Source organism: Sinocyclocheilus anshuiensis, unplaced genomic scaffold, assembly GCF_001515605.1.
Source record: "Sinocyclocheilus anshuiensis isolate Anshui unplaced genomic scaffold, SAMN03320099.WGS_v1.1 scaffold454, whole genome shotgun sequence".
Classification (NCBI taxonomy): Eukaryota; Metazoa; Chordata; class Actinopteri; order Cypriniformes; family Cyprinidae; genus Sinocyclocheilus; species Sinocyclocheilus anshuiensis.
This window is the reverse complement of record NW_015548217.1, coordinates 3,168,666-3,193,332: the sequence shown is the minus strand read 5'-3', so window position 1 is coordinate 3,193,332 and position 24,667 is coordinate 3,168,666. Positions and strand designations below refer to the sequence as shown.

Here is a 24,667-nt window from a genome sequence, read left to right as displayed (position 1 = left end):
AGTGGGGAAAAGAAAAAAAAAAAAAAAGGTGGGGTGGGGGGGCATTCACTGTAAAACACTTAACATCTATTTATGTACTATCTATTTTCCTGTGTATTAACCATTTCAACCAGTTCTTATCAAATGTATCCATACTTAGACTTAGAGAAAAGGTCATTTTCTCCATATCAAACATATCCTTTACAATCACTATCCACTCTTCTTTTGTTGGTGGATTCTCATCCAGCCATTTCTTGGTTATTGCTTTTTTACCAGCAACCAATAACAAGAAGGTACTTATCTTGAGCATTAAAATCAGTTGGTATGTTTCCTAAATATATAGTACCAAAGCTATGATCAATCTCAAAACCCAGTACAAAAAACATTACCATTAAAAAAGAAAACAAAATAAATAAAGAATTGAACATACAGGTCACCAGAGGCATCACATATAGTTCTTACATCCTTCTTATACAGTTATTTTTTTATAATAGGGGCTACTTTCCCAATAATACCCCCCGATACACACACAAAAGGAGGAGGTACAATAAAAATAACAACAACAACAAAAAAAGGTTAATTGAAGTCCAGAAGTTTCAGTCATTTTAAGTCCTTAAAGTTCAGTCCATTCAGTATATTTCCATTAAGTAAGTACTTAATACATATATGAAGAAGAAAAAAAAAAAGGTGGGGTGGGGGGGCATTCACTGTAAAACACTTAACATCTATTTTTGTACTATCTATTTTCCTGTGTATTTACCATTTCGACCAGTTCTTATAAAATGTATCCATACTTAGTCTTAGAGAAAAGGTCATTTTCTCCATATCAAACATATCCTTTACAATCACTATCCACTCTTTTTTTGTTGGTGGATTCTCATCCAGCCATTTTTTGGTTATTACTTTTTTACTAGCAACCAATAACAATCTGAGAGGGTACTTGTCTTGAGCATTAAAATCAGTTGGTATGTTTCCTAAATATACAGTACCAAAGCTATGATCAATCTCAAAACCCAGTATTGATTCTATTTCAGTGATTACCATTAACCAGTATGATTGGATTGCCGGACAGTTCCAGAATATATGAAAATAATCCGCCATTGAGTTGTTACATCGTCTCCAGCAAAGTGCAGATTCTGGATTACCATTCTGTAAATATTTTCTTTTTGGAGTAATAAAGAATCTACTGACGTTTTTCCATGAGAATTCTCTCCACTGACCAGAACTGGAGGATGTATGCTGTGACTTACATATGTTTAACCAATCTTCTTCCGTTAGAATTATACTCGCCTCCTTCTCCCATTTTTCTTTAACATATAAGGTATAGTGAGCCTTAGAGGACTATATACATGAATATATTTTTGACACCAGTTTCTTGTGAATACCACCTTTATATGCATAAGCAAAAACGTTTATGAGACTCAATTCAGTTGCCTCATTATGAATATTTTTATTAAAGTGATTTCTAAGCTGTAAATATCTATAGAAATCGTGTTTCTCTAAATTATAGGTATCAATAAGATGTTGGAAGCTTTCTAAACCAATCTTGGATGAAACTGTACAATATGATGTAAATATCCATTGTTTAAACCGCACATATGCCACCCAATTTAGCAGCCGTGCTTGTCTTTCCAGTTTCAGAGTTTTGCATTCTTTGAAGTATTAAGAGGAACTAATGTCCAATTGCTTAATTTGTTAGAGTACATAATCTTAGTAGTTTTGTCCCCTAAGAAAGAAGGGAGAGGAATGTCTAGCTGGTTGAATTCTAATTCTTTCCATTTTGCTTCATAATCGTCAATACACCAGCAAACTAGATATTTTAATTGTGCTGCTTTATAATAATCCTAAAGAGACAGTCCTCCCATTTCCTAATTTGGTAATTGTAGTGTTTTGAGTCTTACCCTGGGTTTCTGATTTTTCCATATAAATCTTGAGATCATTCGGTTCCAGTCATTAAATTGTTTTTTTGGTATCTCTACAGGTAGTGATTGAAAGAAAAACAATAATCACGGTAAAACATTCATCCTTATAATTTCTATTCGATTATACAAACTAAAAGTTAGAGGTGTCCAATTATCCAAGTCTGCTTTCAGTTCCTTCATAATAGATCCATAATTAGAAATATAACTTTTAGCCAAATTCTTTGGTATGATAACCCCCAGGTTTGTTGTCCATTTAAAGTTATATTTTTTACGTGTTTATAACACATTACATTGGTTTCAGGGTCTCTGATTTTAAAAATGGACCTCTCCATTTGTTGTTTACGGAGTTTCCAAGCTAACATTTTTTTTTTTTTAGCTCTGGGACCGTTCTCATAGTAATTCTGTTTAATATATTTGAGTTTAATCTCCACTTGTTTGTCAAGTATCTTATTTATTTGTTGTTTTATCACTTTTATTTAATAAAAAAATTTAGGCTCATTTAATTCAATATGTTTTTGTTCCAATGTCTTTAGTGTATTTGTTAAATCAGCCAGTAACTTCTGTTTTTCTTTCTTTTTTCTTGAGGACCACTTTAGGAGCTTTCCTCTCAGCACCGCTTTAGCCGCATCCCATATTACACATGGTGACACATCCTCATTATTATTAAATTCAATGTAGTCCCTAATTTCTTTTTTTAATATATTCTTCACATTGGTGATCATTTAGAAGACTAGTATTTCATCTCCAAACAGTGTTCTTAGATTAAAAATCAAGATGAAGTCTCAAGTACACTCCTGTATGATTGGAAACATATTTAGCTCCTATTTCACAACCTATAATCCTGTGCCTCACTGAGTGAAACATAACAAAATAGTCAACCCTAGAATAGACCATGTGAGGATGGGAGAAGAAGGTGTATTGTCTTGCAGATGGGTGGAGCTCCCTCCATATATCAAACATGCCTGCTGCTTTAAGCATTTTCCTAACATACAGTGTTTCAGAATGAATCTTTTTTGTTGGATTTGAAGAGTCTAGGGTAAGATGCAACTGTACATTCCAGTCCCCAGCACAAATAAGACTACCTGATACTTCTGAAGCTATTAAATCAAATATTTTCTTAATAAATATTTTATCCTGCCCTGGTGGTCTGTAAACATTAAATAATGTTACTTCCCTAGAATCAAGGATCCCTTTTACCAAAATCTAACGTCCCTATTTATCAGCAATTTGGCTGGAAGCCTGAAAAGTCACCTTATTCAAAATTAAAGGGTTAGTTCACCCAAAAATAAGAAAAATATCCATATTCAAAACGTAATAATCACTTTAATCTAGCTTGCGCCAACAGTTGTACACAGAAGCAGCTCCGGGTGGATGACGTATGAGGTCGGTGTTGCGCATGCGCCGGTGAGTCTCGTGAAAACCAACGTTTGTTTACAGGAGCAAAGGAAGCAAAGTTTCCTTACTTTAGCAAAGGAAAACCAGTCTCCTCTTGGCTTATATCGAAATCCTCCGACATTCTTCTTTACAAATCCTCGTTATACTTCTAATTCTTGACTGTCATTTTGTTTTGATCTCTCCTCTGCGTTTCCGCGTGCGTCACTTCTGAGCGGCGCATGCGCAAAAGCTGACCTCATACGTCACTCCCCCGGAACTGCTTCTGTTTACAACAGTGAGTGCAAGCTAGATTCAAGTGATTATTACGTTTTGAATATGGATATTTTTCTTACAAAAACGCATTGATTCGCTACAGGAGGCCTTTGTTCACCCCCCGGAGCCGTGTGAGACATTTTTTTTTTATGGATGGGCGCTTTTTATTTAACTTCTTTTGGACTGAAGCAATGCAACACCCGCTGACTGCAATGATAGAGCTTGAAAGATCAAAGACAATTTTTAATATAACTCCGACTGGATTCATCTGAAAGAAGAAAGTCATATACACCTAGGATGCCTCGGGGGTGAGTAAAACGCAGCTTAATTTTCATTTTTGGGTGAACTAACCCTTTAATATTGCAACTCCTCTAGCATGTCCCTTAGCATAGCATGAATAAAATGTGTTTCTAAATCCTAACCTGTTCAGTTTGTACCAGGTGAGTTTCTTGCCAAAAAAAATTATATGTTGGTTCTCTTCATCTTTGCTATGAGTTTACCTCGTTTGATAGGATTTAGTATATTTAAATCAAAAAAATATTTTGAATTTTTTGCACCCTCAGATTCCAGATTTTCAAATAGTTGTATCTCGGCCAAATATTTTCCTATCCTAACAAACCATACATCAATGGAAAGCTTATTTATTCAGCTTTCAGGTGATGTATACATCTCAATTTCGAAAAATTGACCCTTATGACTGGTTTTGTGGTCCAGGGTCACAAATGGCTTTTTTCAGTGAGTCATTGAATCACTCATTACTGTATGTTTCTCAGAGATTTTGTTGGCTGAACAATTAGTTACTAAGTATTAACTTCTTTTTTATTGTTAACTGTTGTGTAAAAGCAATATCATACTTGCAATCAGGCTGTTGTCCTGAATAAAGGAAAAAAACTTTAAATATAATCTGTCTGCAAAGGTGTTATTGCTACTTTTGCATTCTCAGTTGTGATTAGTGTTCTTTGGTGCATCTCTTTAACCATCTATAGCTTGATCCACGTGCATAAATTTTAACGCCTCAAGCTAGGGCTGCACAATTAATCGAATTTCTAACCACAATTACGTAATCGTTCAAAGCGGCAATTAATCGTTCAAAGTCCACTTATGTTATTCTGCACGCTTAGTGTTTTTCCATTGTTTTAGTTTTAGTTTTAGTATAACATTATAATACCATTCATATTTTTACTTTTTTTATAATTTAAAGAAGAAACGAATCCGATGTATATTTGACATTTGAGGCTTAATACTATAGAAAAGCACTAAAGGTTTTTCAGTTAGAGTGTTTTCAGCTTGTTTATTTTCATATAAAAATGCTTCATGCAGTTGCATCAAACAATGGTATAAACATCATTCAATGTAAATTGTGATAATCGTAATTAATAATCGCAGTTACAATTTCAAGGGAATAATCGACAATTATGATTTTTGTCATAATCGTGCAGCCCTACCTCAAGCTAATCTGAAACACAATTCTTTTGTTGTATTGCAAGCCCTTATACTTCCTTGTGCGTACGTGTGTGTATTTTCACCTTCATTTTGACCTTTACTGACACACATCAACAAAGTGTTGGGAGCGTTTCTCACCAGGCTCCAAAGACCAGCATTCCTCTGAAGGGGGACACACCTTTGCCTTTGAGTAGATGCTGTCCATCTGGCTCAGAATGGTGTTGTACTAAGAAAACAAAGAGAGCAATCAAAACACATCTTGATGCGTCGTCAATAGCTCTTCTTCCACAGCTCCAGTGGTCAACTCACCCGCTCTCTCTCTGTGGTTGGGAGATTGGCAGGTCCCAGAACATTGATCTTACTGATGAGTTTCTTCAGGTCTGGATTAGTGAAGCTCTCCATGAGAGAATCACTGAAGGTAGCCTTTGCTTTTTGACCCCATGCCTCTGTGAAAGCCTGCTCCTCCAAAGACGCAGAAACCTGAAGGAAACAATGAGGAGAGTCTGATTATTCTATGCAAAATGGCCCAAATCATTATTAGTGAGACAAACTGTCATTAAATCTTTAAAAAAAAAAATCTTTAAAAAAAATGAAATTAAATACCCATAGGGATATTGTAGATTTTTCTCATCTGAAGTCAATTGAAGTAGTTTTCATGTTTTAATGAAATTTAATTAAATGAAAACTGCTCATATTTATTTGTTGTTATATAGCATATAAACTGTATTTATTCATTCATTTTAATTATATTAATGCAAAACTTTATTTCTGAAAACAATGCTAACTTGCCGATTTTGGTGTTGCTCTGATTGGTTAGGTTCAGTAAAGGATTGTAAGACTGATTCAAACTCATCTTTTGAACTATTGCTTGAATCTATCTACAATCTCATTTAGGAGTTTCAATGGTCGATTTGATAGATAGGTGGCGGTAATTCACTTATAAGTCCGCGATCTGCCATAAAGCAAGAAGAAGAAGAAGACACGTCACGCACCGGCTGTTGAGAATGCGCTCAGGACAGTTCGGACATTGCGGTGAATCAGAGGTAAAAAACGATATCACTACTGTTCAGTTTCTTGCACAGACCGATCGTTTCATGTCTTTACACATCAATGTATCGTCACGAGCCGCAGGGTTTAATTTGGTTTTGTTTGTGTATGTTCTTTTAACTCTCAAAGCCGTGATTCCCATTCACTTCCATTATATGACTGACAGACTGCAACGGTTTGAGTTAAAAATCTTTGTTTGTGTTCTACTGAAGAAACAAAGTCACCTACATCTTGGATGCCCTGGGGGTAAGCAGATAAACATCAAATTTTCATTTTTGGGTGAACTATCCCTTTAAGAGTCATTTGTTCAGGAATCAGACTACACTATTCGCACTGTATGTTTTTGATTCACTAAAAAGAACCGCATCATAAGAGTCATGTGTTTAAGAATCAGACTAGTTATGCTGCATATTTTGGTTGCACTAAAAGAACCAGTTCATAAGAGTCATTTGTTTGTGAATCATAATTCACAGCATGCATTGTATGTTTTTGATTCACTTAAAAGAACTGACTCGTAAGAGCCATTTGTTTGGAAATCAGATGACACTAGTCACACTGAATGTTTTTGCAGTACTAAAACGAATTGGCTCATAAGCTTAATTTGTTTGTGAATATGAATGCACTGATTGCATTGTATGTTTTTGTAATGTGTGTAAAAAAGAACTCATTCTCATTTGTTTGGGAATCAGACTAGTTGCACTGTATGTTGTTGCTTCACTAAAAATGTTGACTCAACAGAAATACATTTCTCATCACGATTTCACTTATTTTTGCATCACATTTAATGCAGACTGCAAATTCACATTTATAATTTAGATTAAATATGATTTATTTTGCTATGGCACTTAAGATTCTGATGAAAAGTGGTGCAGAACTTGCTACCTATACTTCTTATTTTTTTGCCCTTCTCCTCCAGTCTATTCTGGCATGTAACACCCAAGATTCAAGATCCAATCAATCCTGAGAGATAAAATGAAGTACGGGCCTGTATTTTTTGGCATTGATATTGTTTTTCACTCAGAAATTTTTTTTTTTTTTGATAAATTGTATATATTTCAGTAAATGTAAGTACGTAGTCTTGGCCTAGCAGTTATTACATGTGCTCTGACTTAACATGATGCTTTGATGTTTGAGTATTAATAATTGTGTCATGTCACCATATCTCTTTCCCTCCCCGTGATTTTCAGTCCTCTTTTTTTCATTCTCTGTTAATAATCATTTCTGGCTCTTGCTCAAGCCTAGAACAGTTTCGAGTTTCTTTCATTCTTGTTATGTTTTCAACAAGACCTTGAATTGCTTTTGCAGCAACAAGGGATGAAATGAGGTGACAGAGTTCGCACCATCCATCAATTTATTCTTTAGATCCTGACAGGAAATCATTTCTTTTGGGGAACACGAATAGCACCTGAAACAATCCAGACTGAGGTATAAAGCACCTGCTAGCTCATATGCCATAAAACAGTAGTGTGCCTGCTGTGGAGAACATTTTAGTCATTAAATTTCAGTCATTTAGACATCATTGAGCTGAAAATGTGGCTATATTGTCAGGGACAATGATTTCTCCCACACTCTGTGTATTTGAGAGACTTAGGTCATGTGTTGGGTGTGGGATGTGGGGAAATAGAGGTGAAATTGGATATTTGTCATTTGTCATTGGATATTTCAAAGCTTCACCAAAGATTTACATGTTACTCACTACCAAACAGTTTTGGTGACCATTGACCTCCATTGTATAGCCAAAAATACTGAGGCATTCTTCAAAATATACTGTATATTTTGTATGTTACACAAAACAAAGTAAGTCATGATGTTTTAGAATGACATGAGGATGAGTAAATGTTGACAGAATTAACTTTTTTTTTTTTTTTGGTGAACCATCCCTTTAAGAAATAATTCTTTACATGGAGGTTAGTCTATTCAAAACCAATGTTTCATGCATGCATGACTTTTCAAAGACGGTGCTTCATCGCCAAATAAATCATATATGACCACCAAGTTGAGAAGAAATTTATTATTTGAATTGTTCTTGTGAACTTGCCTGAAAAACAAGCATTCTGGACCAATTCACGTACAACTGATTCTTTTCATGAACCACTCAAAAGAATCACAAGTTACAGGTTTAAATGAATCTGATGAATCCTTCACTAAATGAAGTCACGAACCTGCCAGAGCTGTTAAAGGGATAGTTCACCCAAAAATGAAAATGATTCACCCTCATGCCGTTTCTGTACCTTGACTGTGGTAGGACCCTTGCTGTCTATGGAGGGTCAGAAAGCTCTCGGATTATATCAAAAATATCTTCATTTGTGTTCCGAAGGTCTTACGGGTTTGGAACGACATAAAGCCTCGTGCACACCGGGACGATTATCACACGCGCTTATCGCCAGCCTTTTTCGATGCGTTTTGTGTGTTCATACCAGAGCGATTTTAACTGGCGATGAGCCGAGTGAACATGCAAATTCACTCCCTGACATTAGATGGAGCTTACTGAAAAATACGAATCCTATTTGATCTGCAATTCCTCTCCATAACAACTCCCTCTTATTTTTTTTTTATTTTTGTACTCGCTGTCACGTTTGTCATAAAGCTCTTTGGGTTCAGACACCAGTGAGACCAACAGCTCTACATTCATCTTGCCTCGATGTTTCTTCTTCGTCTACTTACTTCCTCTTTGTCGTTAGGTATCAATGTGTGTTCGTGTTTTACTGTAACTTCAGCATCTCCAGGCACGTGAACAAAAGTGCCAATCTCATTGGTCGGCCAGTTTTTAACGTGGCGCGTCACACTAAAAAACCGAGCCCGAGGCATTTTTTTAAAAATGAGGCTTTTACGCCTGGCGTTTTGCGCAGTGGTGTGCACACTCACATCGGTGCCCTTTTTTTAGTCACGAGGCGTTAAACGTTGGCGATAATCGCGTGCGATATTCGTCCCGGTGTGCACAAGCCTTAAGGGTGAGTAATTAATGACAGAATTTTTGGGTGAACTATCCCTTTAATGAATCAAGATCTGATTAATTTGTCGAACTCAGGGTTATCATTACTTTTAGAGATGTACGTTTACTTTAGGATGTTAAATTTAAAGCAAGATTTTTACAGACTAATTGTTCAAAAACAGAATTCTCCAGGACACACACTAAAAATGACACACAACACTAAAATAGTGCAATAAACTTGAACTAAACAACATAAAATGCAACATCCTATGATGTGCATAAATGCTCACAAAAACAAACTATACATAACTCTTTTCTTACAAAACCATTCTTTTGGTGTAAATTAAAGATGGTTTATACTCTTTACTTTACCAAAAAAATAAAATAGATTTTTAAGAATAAAATAAAACAACAATTATTTGAAAAATTTTAGCAGTACATTTATATGTAAGCTTTTTTATTTTTTATTTGATCATATATGTTAAAGCAACAGCAGGGTTTAAGTTAGCACTTTTACATTCTTTTTCTGTTAAAATTCCTTACATTTCTAGTGTACATTCTTCCTAAAGGTTTATTGTATCCTGGACTTGGGTCTTTCTTTGGGTCACTCTTGGGTCTTTTTTGGGTCACTCTTTCTTGATGTTTAACCCCTTCCTGCTGTGGACGTTTGACCCCAGCATCCCTTTTCTGTTATGATAACCGCAGGGTGCGATGACCCTGTCACAGCGGTTGCACTCATTAGTTCATGAGGTGATGCCTTTGTTGACCCGAGTGGAGATGAGCTTCCATCACTGATTAACAAGCTGGTGACGTGCATTTATCTCTATTATCTCTCGTCCTTCACTTGCATGTTCACACCCAGTTTTCCTCAGAGATAAAGACGGCTAGCTTCTTGTTTTTTCACCTCTTCTTCCAAGGTCCCATTTGTTCTGTCATGTTTATGCAAGAATGTGATGATAAGTCCGAACAGGGTGAAAGGTTCTAGGCTCGACATGAAACAGTAACATCATAACGACTTGTGACTGACACCATAAAAAGGGTGATGAGCTCAATCTAGTGTGCTTTGGCTTGGCTCTGAAACATCCCTGAAAACCTCCCTAAACGCTTCCCCCTCTCTAATCGGCAGATGTTTGATGGGTATGGAATGTGAGTTTTCCGATCAGATTGTACTTGTTTTCCACCTCAGTGGAGTGGGAGTGGCATGGCAGTAAAGCGGATTGTGGAATTTGCTGCATGAATAATGCAGACTCTAAGGATGCATTTACATAAACATTTCAGATTTTTTTCACAGACATCTGGCACAGATCAGAATTTTGGCATCTGATTTAGGCCAATTTCAAATGTGGTTCTACTGTTGCACTTTCTAAATAATAATTCAGTGGCTTTGCAAGTATCACAATAATAAATAACTATGCTACCGTAATAAAATCTCTAAATATGACTTAAGTTGGAAATCCAGTGGTTTATTTTGTCTAAATCTGTTGTCTAATTTTATGTATAGAAATTAGTATGTGACTAATGAATGATATGCTTTGTTAAAGTTCAATCAAAATATTTGAGAATGGAGAAAACAAATTTAAGAACTACAATCAATACCCATTCCATATCAATATTGTTAATTTTTATATTTGTAATTTTTTTATTATTATTCTTTTTTTTTTACTGTATGATGGCAGTAAATGTTGAAATTAATTACTGTTTGTTTGTTTATTTATTTCATCCAGTTTTTTTGCAGGGCTAAAATCAGGGTAGAATATCACCATTTATATCTAAATTATGACTGTTTTTGATACATAAAAGATTATAGGTGCACCTCAGGAAACATAAATGCAATAAACATAAATTAAATTTAAGTTGCTTTGGATGAAAGTGCCTGCCAGATGAGAGAGAAAAAAAATACAGTTCTATAATGTTCTATAACTCTCCATGTCAGTTTATGCTATACATTTAGTGAATAATCAACAGAAAAGCTCATTTTAAAACACTACAAAATGATTTTATCATAATAATGTAATGCAGCAATTTTGACTCGTTGATGCATTTTATTTATTTTAAACTAAATCATTATCTGCATGGGTGTCACCGTGTTTACATGACGTCATGCATCGCATCACGGTTCATTTGGGGTCGTGGCTTTCCACACAGGTTTTTAATTACAAAATCCAAGTTTTCCAAGCTGCTTGGAAGTTGGAATTTTCAACTTTCTCATCTAATTTGATTTGCAGACATAAGCGGCTTCTTGTGTTATTCTAAATCGCTGCAATCAACAACAGTGCCTGAAAGGCAAATCAGCATATGCCCAATTAGCATAACCTCCGTCAACCATCTGTTGAATGCACACCACCAAGATGCCTACGGTCATGATGACTGCGAAACCAAAAATACCTGCTCCAGCAACCATGAGCGGCATCCTGTGACGGCGGTCTCTGTGGAGGAGTGCGACGGGCGAGTTGCTTTTTTGATGTTTCTGAAATAATAGACATCACACCAGGCATCGCTCAGGTTCTGCCCAGCTCTCCATCAACTCTTTTTACAGCTTTTTGTGTTGAGGTTTGGTTCATATGTTGAGCAGCGAGTTTGAGCCGTTAGCGGTGCCAGCCTTCATTTGAAAAGCTGTGAGTGAGTGTTGAGACAGCTGTGATGTGAGCAGTGGTTACCACCTTGCCTCTGCATTCATCACACTGGCATCCGGTCAAACTTTTGTTCACAGTCTATATCAGCTTCTGTTTTTCTGTGTTGAACTGAACTGAAGTGCTTTATCATTTAAACACAGATTGGATGGAGAAGCAGATCCAGTAAGCAGTTTGTTTTACCATGCTGAGATGTTAAAAACTTTTCTTTCTACCAGTATAACTATTTTTATAACTATTTTTAATACTAGTCTAATTACTGGAGTTGTTCCTGACTGCCTAAAAACAGCTACAGTAACTCCATTATTAAAGAGGCCCGATCTTGATTCTTTGAATTGTAATAATTTTTGGCTTATATCAAACTTGCCATTTCTTTCTAAGATTCTTGAGAAAATTGCAGTCCCATTTGAAAAATTCCAATCGGGTTTTAAGTCTCAACACAGCACAGAAACTGCACTTTTAAAAGTTGTAAATGATATTTTACTAGAAACAGATAAAGGGATTGCTGTGGCTTTGGTGCTTTTTGACTTAAGCTCTGCATTTGATATGGTTGACCACAATATCTTGATTTCCAGGTTGGAGAGCTGTGTTGGGTGTTGGGCAAGGTGTTGAAATGGTTTCAATCTTTTTTAACAAACAGAAGTTTTAGTGTTTCCATTGGCCAACATAGTTCGTCCTCAAGCCTACTTGCTTGTGGGGTGCCACAGGGCTCAATTCTTGCCCCAGTTTTATTTTCTATATTTATGCTACCAAAGGGTGCTGTCTTTGAGAAATATGGAGTGTCCTTCCACCTATATGTGGATGATACTCAGCTGTATTTTCCCTTGCAGCATAAAAGTAAAGAATTCTTAGGACCTCTGCTGGATTGTCTAAACGAATTACAAATATGGTTAAAGCAGAATCTTTTAGTGTTAAACAAGAACAAAACCGAAATAATTTTGTTTGGTTTAAAGTCATATGAAGACTGTACCCTTCATTTTGGTCATCTCTCTTCCTACTTTACACCCTGTGCTAAAAATCTTGGTGTTCTTTTTGATTGCAACCTGGGTTTTGAGAAACAAATTAGTGCAGTGGTCAAATCAAGTTTCTTCCACTTACGCCGTTTCTCAAAAATCAAATCTTTACTATCTGTAAATCAGTTTGAACAGATTATTCACTTGTTTGTTCTATCTCATTTAGATTACTGTAATTCACTATACTGTGGTATAGCTAAGTCAGTCCTCTATAATGCGTTTACAGATGGTCCAAAATGCTGCTGCAAGTTTGCTGACAGGCAGGCAGAGGTTCAGTTACATCTCGCCCATTCTTAATTCACTAAACTGGTTACCAGTCAAATTTAGAATTATTTAAAAAAAAATTACTTTTATTTTTAAATATCTGCATAATCAAGCCCCATCATATCTCTCTGAGGCAATCTCTACTTATAAACCAAATAGGTCCCTAAGATCCAGTAATCTTGGTCTCCTCTCTATTCCTAGATCGAGGTTCCATTGCAGAGGTGATCGAGCCTTCGCTGTTGCTGGTTCTAGTCTATGGAACCAATTACCAGCTTCTATTAGAGCTGGTCCCTCTTTGCCAGTATTTAAATACCTGCTTAAAAAACATCTTTTGTCAATAGCTTTTATCTAGCCATGTCAATTGTATTGTTATATTGTGTTTTGATGTTTTGTGGTTTCTTATTTGTTTTATTTTAGCTGTATTGTACAGCACTTTGGATCAACAGGTAGTTGTGTGAAAGTGCTTTGAAAGTATTGTTGTATATTAACAGGATGCAATAATAACATAGAGTGTAAATGATTTTATTTATTAAAATTATTAAATAGCCTAGATGCTGCCTTATTGGGACAACAAAGCTCTCCCTATAGCCTGCCTACCCCTAATAAAACCACAGACTCCGCGGTGATTAAAGCTAGTTTAAAGGCAGAGGAAACAGCGCTGCCATTCTCAACACCACTGACGCGACAACAATCCAGTTAGAATACTTTTCCACCAGTCCACAAATTAATATTTACAGTGGATTTACTGTAGTAACACTAAACCTAGCCAATTAATACATTATTATTAAACATTTGTTAGGCAGGTGATTTCCACTTTTCCGATGTGATATGTGATGAGAAAAGGAAGAAAAGCGAGTTCGGCAAAAGATGGACCCATCCCTTGTCAACCACATCATATGCAACTCCCAAACGCATTACTCTCCCACCTACACCACTCTAGGCTGTTTGACTTCGTCCAACGAGATGAAATGAACCTGACACGAGTGTGTTCATTCTCCGCATTTTAATTCGACTTTTTTTCTCGAAATGTAACAACTTTTTTCTTGTAATTTAATGAGTTTATTCTCAACATTTTATTTTGACTTTTTTCTCAAAATTTAACGACTTCAATCTCGAGATGGTTTTTTTTTTCGAGATCTTTTTATTATTGCTTGGCCCTAATCCTCTTCCATACTTATCAATATTGGAAATTGAAAATATGATCTGATTGCATAACTTGCATCTGATTGGGACTTTTGCAATATGAAATGCCCAACACTTGACATCCCTTAGGAAAGAAAGTCCCAAAAGTGGTTTCAACATCTCAATGGTTTCTCCTTGACAGCATTGATATTGACCTGTCCATATTGAATTTAAGTCCCACCTCGATGCCCACTTCTAAAGCCCTTCCTCTTCCACCGGTTCTGTCTGGGACCTTAGACCTTCCTCCTCAGCTAAGCCTGTCCAGCTAGTGAGGCTGCTCTTTGATGTCACCATGGTCCTCCATCCCATTGGCTTCACCTCAGTCCTCCAAGCCTGTGACGTGACCCTGATCCTGGCCTTCTTTGTCTCTACCAGAAGGTCTGCCTCAGGTTTCCGATTCCATGGCCCATCATCACCTTTCCCTTCCACTTCTTCCTTACTGGTGTTACGCATCTGTGTACGTGAGGTCTGGTTTGGTTTAGTTCTTGTTTTCTTAGTTTCTACGGTATGTCTGTCCTTGGTTGTTTTTTCTGGTTTCTGATTAGTTACACTTGTGTCTCGTTTAGTTCCTACTTATTCCAGTGTGTGTATAAATAGCACTCTGTTTGTTCATTGAGTTGTGATTCGTCTTTGTGTACAAAGCTGTGCATTTACCTTTACCTTTTGGATTTCTAGGAATTCTTGGATTACCTTCTTTTGTTTTTTTTTAATAAATAACTGCTGCATTTAGATCCTTTACTCAACTTTACCCAACTTCTCATAAGCTGTGAAAGAGCAAGGAAATGGTGACACATGGATATAGTCTTGTAATGATTAGTCACGTCCTTTAACACAAGTGAATGTTACTCAATAATCTCACAATTCTTGCTCGCTCAATTTAGTGAAACTTTACAGGAGTCCCCAAACTGTCTACTGTTAATCATAAAACCCAGTGGAAGACATGTAATTGTGATGTATTGTCGTAAGCTGTTAAATTATTACAGGCTGTCCAAAGAGCTGTCTAAATGGTTGATTCATCAGTCCTTTATGCAAAAAAGGCTTTATAGCAGAACCACGCTGCTTGAATTCAACCGTTCCACATGCAAGTCAATCGTGGATCATGTTACATCAAGTTTTGTGCAGTTGTAGCTTGTCAGACTACAAGCAGTGTTACTGGGTGTCTGTAAAAACCGTTCGTTCACAGTACCTGCAGCTGCGAATTGTGATCTGTCAGGTTGGTGTTGTAGTTCCAGCTGGCCTCTGTGCTGAAGTAGAAGACCTCCTCGGCGGTTGAGTTGTAGTCGCTCACGAAGCTCTCAGCCCCTGCCTCTGTCATAGAATAATCCCCCGGGATCCACTCGGGTTTCAGAGCTGCGCTCGTGCTGATGAGAGTCAGCAGCACCACTGCCCGGTACATAATGGACCACAGCTGCGACGTGAGGAACGGGAAAAGTGCAGGAATGAAAGTTCCCCGAGGAGCCGACTTGACACACTCACTGCTGGATGCTCCTGTCCTGTGGTTGTTTCCTATCTGTGTCCTTCCTCCTCCCTTTCCCCTGTTAATCAGGCACAGAGCAACCACAGTCGGCTCTTTTAAGTGCCAGTTTAACCCAACCCACCCTCTCTCTTGAAAGATACGCACAGTTGCTCTCTTTCGCTCTCTCTCTCTGTCCCTCCTTCTTTCCCCTTTCTCCTCTCTACCAGGATCTCCCTCTACCTTTTAGTCTCTCTCAACTTCTGGACACCTGGATTTTATAGAAAGAAAAATCATTTCTTAATATCTCAGTCGTTTCTCTGAGACAGCAGTGAGATTCTCAGACCTTGCATGCATTTCAGGAAACATCTTAACAGTGTCTCCAAATGTTCAGGTTTCAAAGACATTCAATCAGAAGTCTGGATATGAACTCATAGATTTACTGTATTGTCTTTTTAGAACAAATGATCATTCATTTTATAGCTCTTCTTACTGTATGACAGCATTTGTGTCTGTTTTTATTAAAGAGAAAATATGCTACTTCTGTCATCATTTACTTACTATCATGCCATTCCAAACCTGTATGCCATTCTTTGTTCTTTGGAACATAAAATAAAGTATTTTGAAGATTTTTCTTTTAAAAACTGTCTTCTGTGGAACATAAATAAAAATATTTTGAAGATTTTCATTAAAAAAAATTGTCCATTGGTCCATAACAGATTTGGAATGCCATAGAAAGTAAAGGATGATATATATATTTTTTTTGTTTGGGGTGATTTTAGTTTAATTTCTACAAAAAAAACGTCATTTTAGAAGAAATTACCGTAAAATATATTTTTTCGTTTTTCATAAATTTTTGTCAGTACATTCAGCAGTACATTTTAATCATATTTCAAAGACCATAGAAGTGATTACGAATTTACATAATTATGAAAGGGTTTTCGCAACAGTGCCATAGAAGAATGATTTTTCGTTGCCTGAAGAACTTTTCAGTGAACAGTTTCTTAAAGAGCCTAATTTTTTCTAATCTAAAGAACCTTTTTCCACAATAAATAATCTTTTGTGGAATGGAAAGGTTACGTGGATGTTAAAGGTTCTTCATGGAACCATTAATGCCAATAAAGAACCTTTAGTTTTAATAGTGCAAAGATGTACTTAAGTGGGTCAAAAAGCACTTTTTAGTTCAACTAAATGCATTTAATATAAATTTGAACTAATACATTTCAATATAATTGTAAAGAACATGCAATTACAAAAACATTGCATTCAGTATATACTATCAGTAAAAAGTACTCTTCAGTTAAAGGTATGCTATAGTTGTACTACTTTTTCACAAGGGTTTCCTCCAATGTTATAGTTTCTTTGTCTGGCTTTCTTTTCTGAAGACATCAGCATTACTGTTGCTGTTCTGGAATAGATGATCTGGCAGACTGAGGCATTACATGGCACAGCTGCCAAGCTCCAGTTCTTCAGTCACTGTTCAATCAGTGATTCTATGGAGAGAGGCAGAATATTGCTTTCTGTTCACTAAGGAGGTTCATCTTAAAGTGATACAGTAGATAAGAGAAGCAGGTAGCAGAGCCTGTTCTTAGAATAGAAAATATCAAGTATTTTAATATTTAATCTAATAGCAATTTCTGAGTGAAAATTGTATTCAAAACTAACAATATATAAGTTGTTCTTAAGTTTACTTTATGGAAATCAGTGAAGCTTTCACAGCAGAAAGATTTCACACGTGCATCTATGGCTCTTTTTCTTGAAAGGCTTGACCTCCTTTCCTACAGCTGCTATAATGAGCGTTGTGATTTTTCCTTTTCATACTATATCTACAAGTGGTCCGTCTCCTCCTACAGGAAGCTGTCTCTCAACATTGGAATGGATGTTGTGGCATTGCATACCATTGCAAAGAAAATAACAGTGTTGCATTTTTGGTGTAACGATATTGTTCTGAACTTGGCCTTGCAGTGAAGTACGTGCAGGAAACTTCACAGAGCAACCCAAGGAAAGATGGGAAGATTGTATTGCTCAATCAGAGGGTCTCCGTCAATTTATTCCTGCATGTGACTTTGAGAACAAGTCTCCTTGTGTTGGGAACGGAGAGGTGCGTAATCACACATCCAGCTGAGCGTACTGGAGAATCTGTCCGTAATCCTTGAGCAAACGATGTCATCCTCTTGGAATTTATGTGATGTGTTCTTTTTTGAGAGGACGGCTTAGGGCAGCTTATGGTGTGATGACATTGTCCAGAGTTCTTCGCTGACCGAGCTAACGACTGCCTGCTCCGAAACAATCTGCACTGCATGACCTCCTATTAGGCATTTTTTGGGGGTGTGAAAAATGAAGAAAACAGCATGGTCCTTTAGAGAGTCCGAAATATCTTGTGCCAAGGACACTTGGCAAGTTCAACTTTACACACGGCAAATCTGAGCCTTCTTAATACACACTCACTCCTTTCTGTCAGCTTGTACGTTCGTTTAAGGCAAGGCATTACAGGCAAAACTACTGGTTTTTCACTTTTTGGACTCTTTTGCTTCCATAACTTGTCTTCTTTCAGACTAGTGGAAAGAAAACATTCAGAATTCACATTTAAGGTTTTATTGTATTAGACTTTATCTATTTGTGTCTCTAGATTTCAATTACAATACATATTTTTAAAGGCCGTTTTCAGAAATCTCCACTTTAGCAGCAAACCAAACTTTACCGTTTTATTCCTGTCTTTATTCTGAAGGTTTTTCCAGAGGGGTTTGTTTGTTTGTTTATCATTCGCCTGGTTTATATTGCATTTTCTTCATAAAGCATAGTGAAAATATTTTTTGTTTTTTTTTTCTGTCTGTTGACAGTATTTTCTAATTTATGGAGTGATAAATAAGAGATATCCAAAATCATCTCTGCAAATACTTTAACTAACAAAATGGAACTAGAATTTTGATCTTGGCTTTATCCAATTTTCAGATCTCTGTTCTAAAAATGTATGCAAATTAATTTGTATTTAGTTAGATAATGCCTCAATTGCATATTTAAACATTGCAATTCAGAAAACTTATTATACTGTGATTAATCAACTGGGTATTTATGGTGATATCCATTAGTTGCAGTTTTGCCGCAAGTGGAAATGGTTTATTGTTTACTTAATATAATGTCATTTCGGTCTCAAAAGTGTGGTTGTTCACTGATTTACTCAAATTGGCTGAAGTTCATATCAACTTCTGACCCAGTGCTAGTCGTACTGTAGCCTCAGACAGCACACCCACTGTCCATTCACACAATGCATACTGAATAGAAAAATGGCAACAACTAAAAAAACTCTTAATCTGGCAAGGTCTAATCTGATTGTCAGGTTTTATGGAGATTTTCTAAATCAGGATGCTTATGTTTATATTAGTGCTGTCAAACGATTAATCGCGATTAATCGCATCCAAAATAAAAGTTTTTGTTTGCATAATATATGTGTGTGTACTGTGTATATTTATTATGTATATATAAATACACACACACACACACACAGTAAATATTTTGAAAATATTTACGTCTTTACACCTCAATGTATATATTTATATTATTATATTTTATATTATATATAAATATATTTAACATATAAACATAACATATTTTCATAAATATATACATGCATGTGTTTGTATTTATATATACATAATAAATATACACAGTATACACACATATATTATGTAAACAAAAACTTTTATTTTGGATGCGATTAATCGCGATTAATTAATTGTTTGACAGCACTAGATTATATAGTCTGCCTAAAAACAGAGTCGTGCTACCAGAGCGATTTTAAAGGAATAGTTTACCCAAAAATGAAAATGTACTCACCCAAATGAGTTTGTTGTTTCTTTATTGGGAACATATGTGAGAAAAAAAAGTATTACAAACATGCAGCTTTTCAGTTCACAAGATTAATTGATGTTCTGGAGTGGTGTGGATTACTTGTGGATTATTGTGATGTTTTTATCAGCTGTTTGGACTCTCATTCTGACGGCACCCATTCACTGCAGAAATTGGTGAGCAAGTGATGGAATGCTACATTTCTCTGAATCTGTTCTGATGAAGAAACAAACTCATCTACATCTTGGATGGAATTGAGAGTGAGTACATTTTCAGCTAATTAAAATTTTTGTGTGAACTATGCTTTCATTTTTTTTCCACCAACAGCTGTTCTTACATTAGTAACCAACTTGCCACACATTTTCATTTGTGACACTTTAACTGTATTAATTGTGTTTGTGTTAATTAATTCATTTTTGGTAAGGATGTCATAAATAAATGTCATATAAATGGTGGTTCAGGATACGTGGACCTTTATATTCCCTAAAAAATGTTTTGTCTCTAAGCATGCATTTCTGCCTAACAGTCTATAGGGAAATAACTTTTCATGAATGTGCTGAAATGGCTTCCATGTTATCTGCCAATACAAGACATAAATTGCTCTTAACATGCTGACAGTGAGTTTTTCTGCTAAATGTCGCTTTGCTCTGCCACCGGAATGTCTTTTATTGACCAAAAACACAGTGCTGTTAACTGTTGATAAACTATCAAATGCACAGGTGAGACTGATATAGTTAAATGATGTAGATAACATCCTCATATACCTGCTGTAGTTCTTAGTGTTGTTTACTAGAATGATATAATATATTCATTTATCATCTCACTGAAGGTCTAATCAGTGTAGAAGGTCACCATCATTGGCAAGCAAATGACATCTAAAATAGCATCTGATTAATAAAATATCTGATGAGTGTTGACAGCAATAAATCAGAAGGTTAAACATTATTCTAGAAGTTAAATATAAAAGGAAGCAAAAGACTGAGATATTAAATATTCACAGGGCTGTCAATTTAATTTGTTAATTTAGTGGGATGATTACCCAATTTTCAACATAAACCAATAAACTTACTGTTATATATTACTAGTAAATTGAGTGCGTTTTAAATACACAATATAACCAGCTTTATATATTTATCATAAATAAATCCATACCATGTTCACATTTTTTAACTGAATAAATGTCATTGATTTCACAATGAACATTTGTGCTGATTCTAAGTAATTGGAATATATATTGTGAAAACAGCGTTGCGCATGCGCCAGTGAGTCTCGTGAAAACCAACGTTTGTTTGTCAAAGGAAGCAAAGTTTCCTTACTTTAGCAAAGGAAAACCAGTCTCCTCTTGGCTTATATCGAAATCCTCTGACATTCTTCTTTACAAATCCTCGTTTTGTATTTCTAATTCTTGACTGTTGTTTTGTTTTGATCTCTCCACTGTGTTTCCGCGTGCGTCACTTCTGAGCGGCGCATGCGCAACACCGACGTCTTACGTCATCCGCCCGGAGCTGCTTCTATGTACAACTGTTGGCGCAAGCTACATTAAAGGGATTATTAAGTTTTGAATATGGATATTTTTCTTACAAAAACACATCGATTCGCTACAGAAGGCCTTTGTTCACCCCCCGGAGCCGTGTTTTTTATGGATGGGCGATTTTTATTTAACTTCTTTTGGACTGAAGTAATGCAACACCCGCTGAGTGGCATTAAACAGCTTGAAAGATCAAAGACAAATAACGCAGACTGGATTTGTCTGAAAGAAGAAAGTCATATACACCTAGGATGCCTTGGGGGTGAGTAAAACGCAGCCTAATTTTCATTTTTGGATGAACTAACCCTTTAATGCTCTATTTTACATGCATTGTTGGGGACATTGGCCTATTCACACCAAGACCATATACAGTTAGGTCCATATATATTTGGACACAGGCACAATTTTGTTATTTTAGCTGTTGACCAAAACTTATTCAAGTTACAGAACTGGATATGAGCTTTAAAGTGCACACTCTGAGCTTTAATTTGAGGGTATTCACATCACAATTGGAGGAAAGGTTAAGGAATTACAGCCCTTTCATATGTACCTCCCCCCCTTTTTCAAGGGACCAAAAGTAATTGGACAATTTTCATGGACAGATGTGGGCTATTCCTTCGTTATTTCTACATCAACTAAGCAGGTAAAAGGTCTGGAGTTGATTCTAAGTGTGCCATTTGTATTTGGAAGCTGTTGCTGTGAACCTACATCATGTAGTCAAAGGATCTCTCCATACAAGTGAAGCAGACAATTGTTAGGCTTCAGAATCAAAACAAATCCATCAGAGAGATAGCAGGAACATTCAGAGTAAGCTGAAAGTCTGCACTTCAATTTCATCTTGATCGTTTCATTTTAATTATATTCTGGTGGCATGCAGAGCCAAAATTGTGTCAGCGTCCAAATATATGTGGACCTAACTGTATTCATTGCAGATGCTTTCTTTTTTTTTTACGGAGAGCAGCTTTTTTTCTTCGGCTAATGATGACAACTGACAACTGAATTCCATGTCATTTTTTAAGCAGGAAATCAGCATATTAGAATGATTTGTAAAGGATAATGTGACACTGAAGACTGGAGTAATGATGCTGAAAATTCAGCTTTGCATCACAGGAATAAAGTACATTTTACATAATATTGAAATAGAAAACAGTTAAGTTACATTTTTAATACTATTTTGCAATATTACTCTTTTTACTATATTTTTATCAAATAAATTCAAAACTTTTAAAATAAATTTTACTAAACAAAAACAGAGTTTATGCAATCCAAAGCATCTCTAAACTGTGTTCTGATTGGTTGTTTGTGTACTACCCAATCCATAAAAGAACCAGTAAAACTATAAATATGTACTAACACAATAAACCTTAGAGAAACCTGAGCGTAGTTTAATCCAATAATTATCTGCCAAAGAACGTGTGTACTGTATATTACCTTTATTATGCAGGCAATTGCTGCTGTTCAGTGATAACTGCAAGTTACTTTATTGCATGCATATAAAAAAATAAGAATCTGTACTGATATGGTCTAAAACCTTTTAATGTAGTTTAATGTAGGGCATTTCTAAACTTTGGAGGGCAGTTGATCATGTTCCTGTCCCACATCTGTGAAACATGGTGGAGCAGTGTGATGGCATGAGCATGCATGGCTTCCAGTGGCACTGGGTTACTGGTGTTATTGATGACGTGACAGAAGACCGAAGCAGCCGGATGAATTCTGAAGTGTATAGGGATATACTGTCTGCCCAGATTCAGCCAAATGCAGCAAATTTCATTGGATAGAGCTTTATAGTACAAATGGGCAATGACCCAAAACACAGCAAAAGCAATCCATGAGTTTTTGAAGGTAAAAAAAGTGACGCCCCAAAACTATAACTCTACACATTTGATGGTATTACAGTCAACATGACATCAAAATTGGCAGGGTTGCCAACTCATGCAACTGACACTGTTCTCACGCTCTTACATCACACAACCATTTTCTCATGCAGTCTAAAGCACCATCAGTGAAACTGTAATAATAGGATATTGGCGAACCCGATTTGGTAAAGGCTCCAGTACGTCACTGAGTCTGCGTTCTAGAATGCATCAAAGGTTGCCATTTACAACATATTTTTGCAGCATTGAGCAGTGTAGCCAATCACAGACACATCTGTTAATTTTTTGAACACCTGTGATTGGCCATTGCGTTGAATGAGTTCGAATTCACTTGCGACTAAATGCTCGTAAATCCTCTCATTGTAACAAAGTGTAGACATGTAAATAATAGCATCATTGATTATAACAGAACATTGTGAGAATAACAGAATAACACCCACAAGCAAACACAGGGGAAAAGACAAGCAAGAAACTCCAAACCCCAAACATCGACCGACACCGCACAAGGTAATCACAAGGAGACAATTTATACACAGGGGCAAACAAGCTTAACAAGGTAACGAGAGGGCATGCACTGTAAAAAATGATATAATGAAAAAGCCACGACAACTTATGTTTTTAAGTTACTTTAACTCATATTAACTCATAAAAATAATTTATCGTTAAGATGGGCAATTTGAGCGGTTATAGGTGTATTTTACCGTTAAAGTGGGTACCAGTTGGCTTTGCTGAGCAGGCTCGGCATTTTCGCGCCCACTGGAAGTTTACCCAGTCAGTTGGTATTCGTTACTGAGTAAAGTTAAGCGATTTTTTTATTATTATTTAATTTTTTTATCAACCATCTTCATTTCCCCCTCTTTCACCCCCAATCACGACAGAGACCCTCCCACCATTTGTTTCAGTGAGATTTCAGTAAGTTTGCTAGGTGCGCCCACTGCGCTTGAAAACGGACGGTGGGCAAGCTACACTTCAAGACTGCAGCTTGGGTGGGGAGACTACTAGAGCAGCGAAAATGTACATTTCTATTTAATTTATGTTTCTCACAGTGCTACAGCCTTTATGACATGAATATTATGTTATCACAAATTGTTAAATATATTACCTTTTGTTGAATAAATGCTTTGAAATATGAATTTTTAAACTTCGATTGCAGGCGATGACCACTTAGCGCCACTCTCACCTGAGACAGGCAGCACATCTGTCAGCACAGACGCTGTTTGCCCATCATCCTGCATGCAGTGATGATGTTTATATTCATATTGTCTTCAGAAAGATATGGAAATGTTATTCACTAACGTTTCACATGGTTCATGCTTAACTCACATGCCATAATTAATATCATGACACAATCATGCCTAACTAGCATATGGTCCTTTATTAAAGCAGCAATTAACTTACATTTTAATCAAATAAAAAGGTACTCATCTTTCTTATTCATTTAAATAATGTTTTCTTCAGTTAAAATAAATAAACAGCTCACAGTTGATCAGTTAAATGTCCATTTTCGCCGATAAAATCAAGTTATGCGCGCTGTACGGAACACCATTAACCCTTATCATCTTCCGTACACTGGCGGAGGCGGTACTTTTCCCCACTTTTCTCAAAAACTATTGGTCCTAAAGACATCAATCAAAGTGTGGACTGTAGAATGGGTATTCCCCCAGAGAATGATCACACAAACTTGCTTGTTTGTCTTTCAATAACGGAGGAGTGGTCGCTGACGTGCGGCGAATAGCGAAAAGTGTACGGAACATGGTTAGTCTACGATACATCTGTTCCTCACAAGCTCGTTTTCTGTGCCATTTGTTATTTTATTGGCCATCATCATATATTTTATATATAATGTTGTTTTACGATTGCAAATTGCTTACTGGTAACAGATTACAGGTAACAGTAAATGCAGACAA

General features: G+C 36.3%; 1 protein-coding gene across 1 annotated transcript in view; it reads right to left on the bottom strand.

The window, feature by feature from the left end:
• LOC107653924 (angiotensin-converting enzyme-like) overlaps window positions 1-23,995 on the bottom strand; it is a 47,730-nt gene extending 23,735 nt beyond the window's left edge. Inside the window, 5 exon segments of the mRNA XM_016440785.1 lie at window positions 5,130-5,217; window positions 5,301-5,471; window positions 15,246-15,482; window positions 15,485-15,552; window positions 23,941-23,995. Of these exon segments, the coding sequence (XP_016296271.1) occupies window positions 5,130-5,217; window positions 5,301-5,471; window positions 15,246-15,482; window positions 15,485-15,552; window positions 23,941-23,995 (619 nt within the window).
• Window positions 23,996-24,667: the final 672 nt, after the last annotated feature.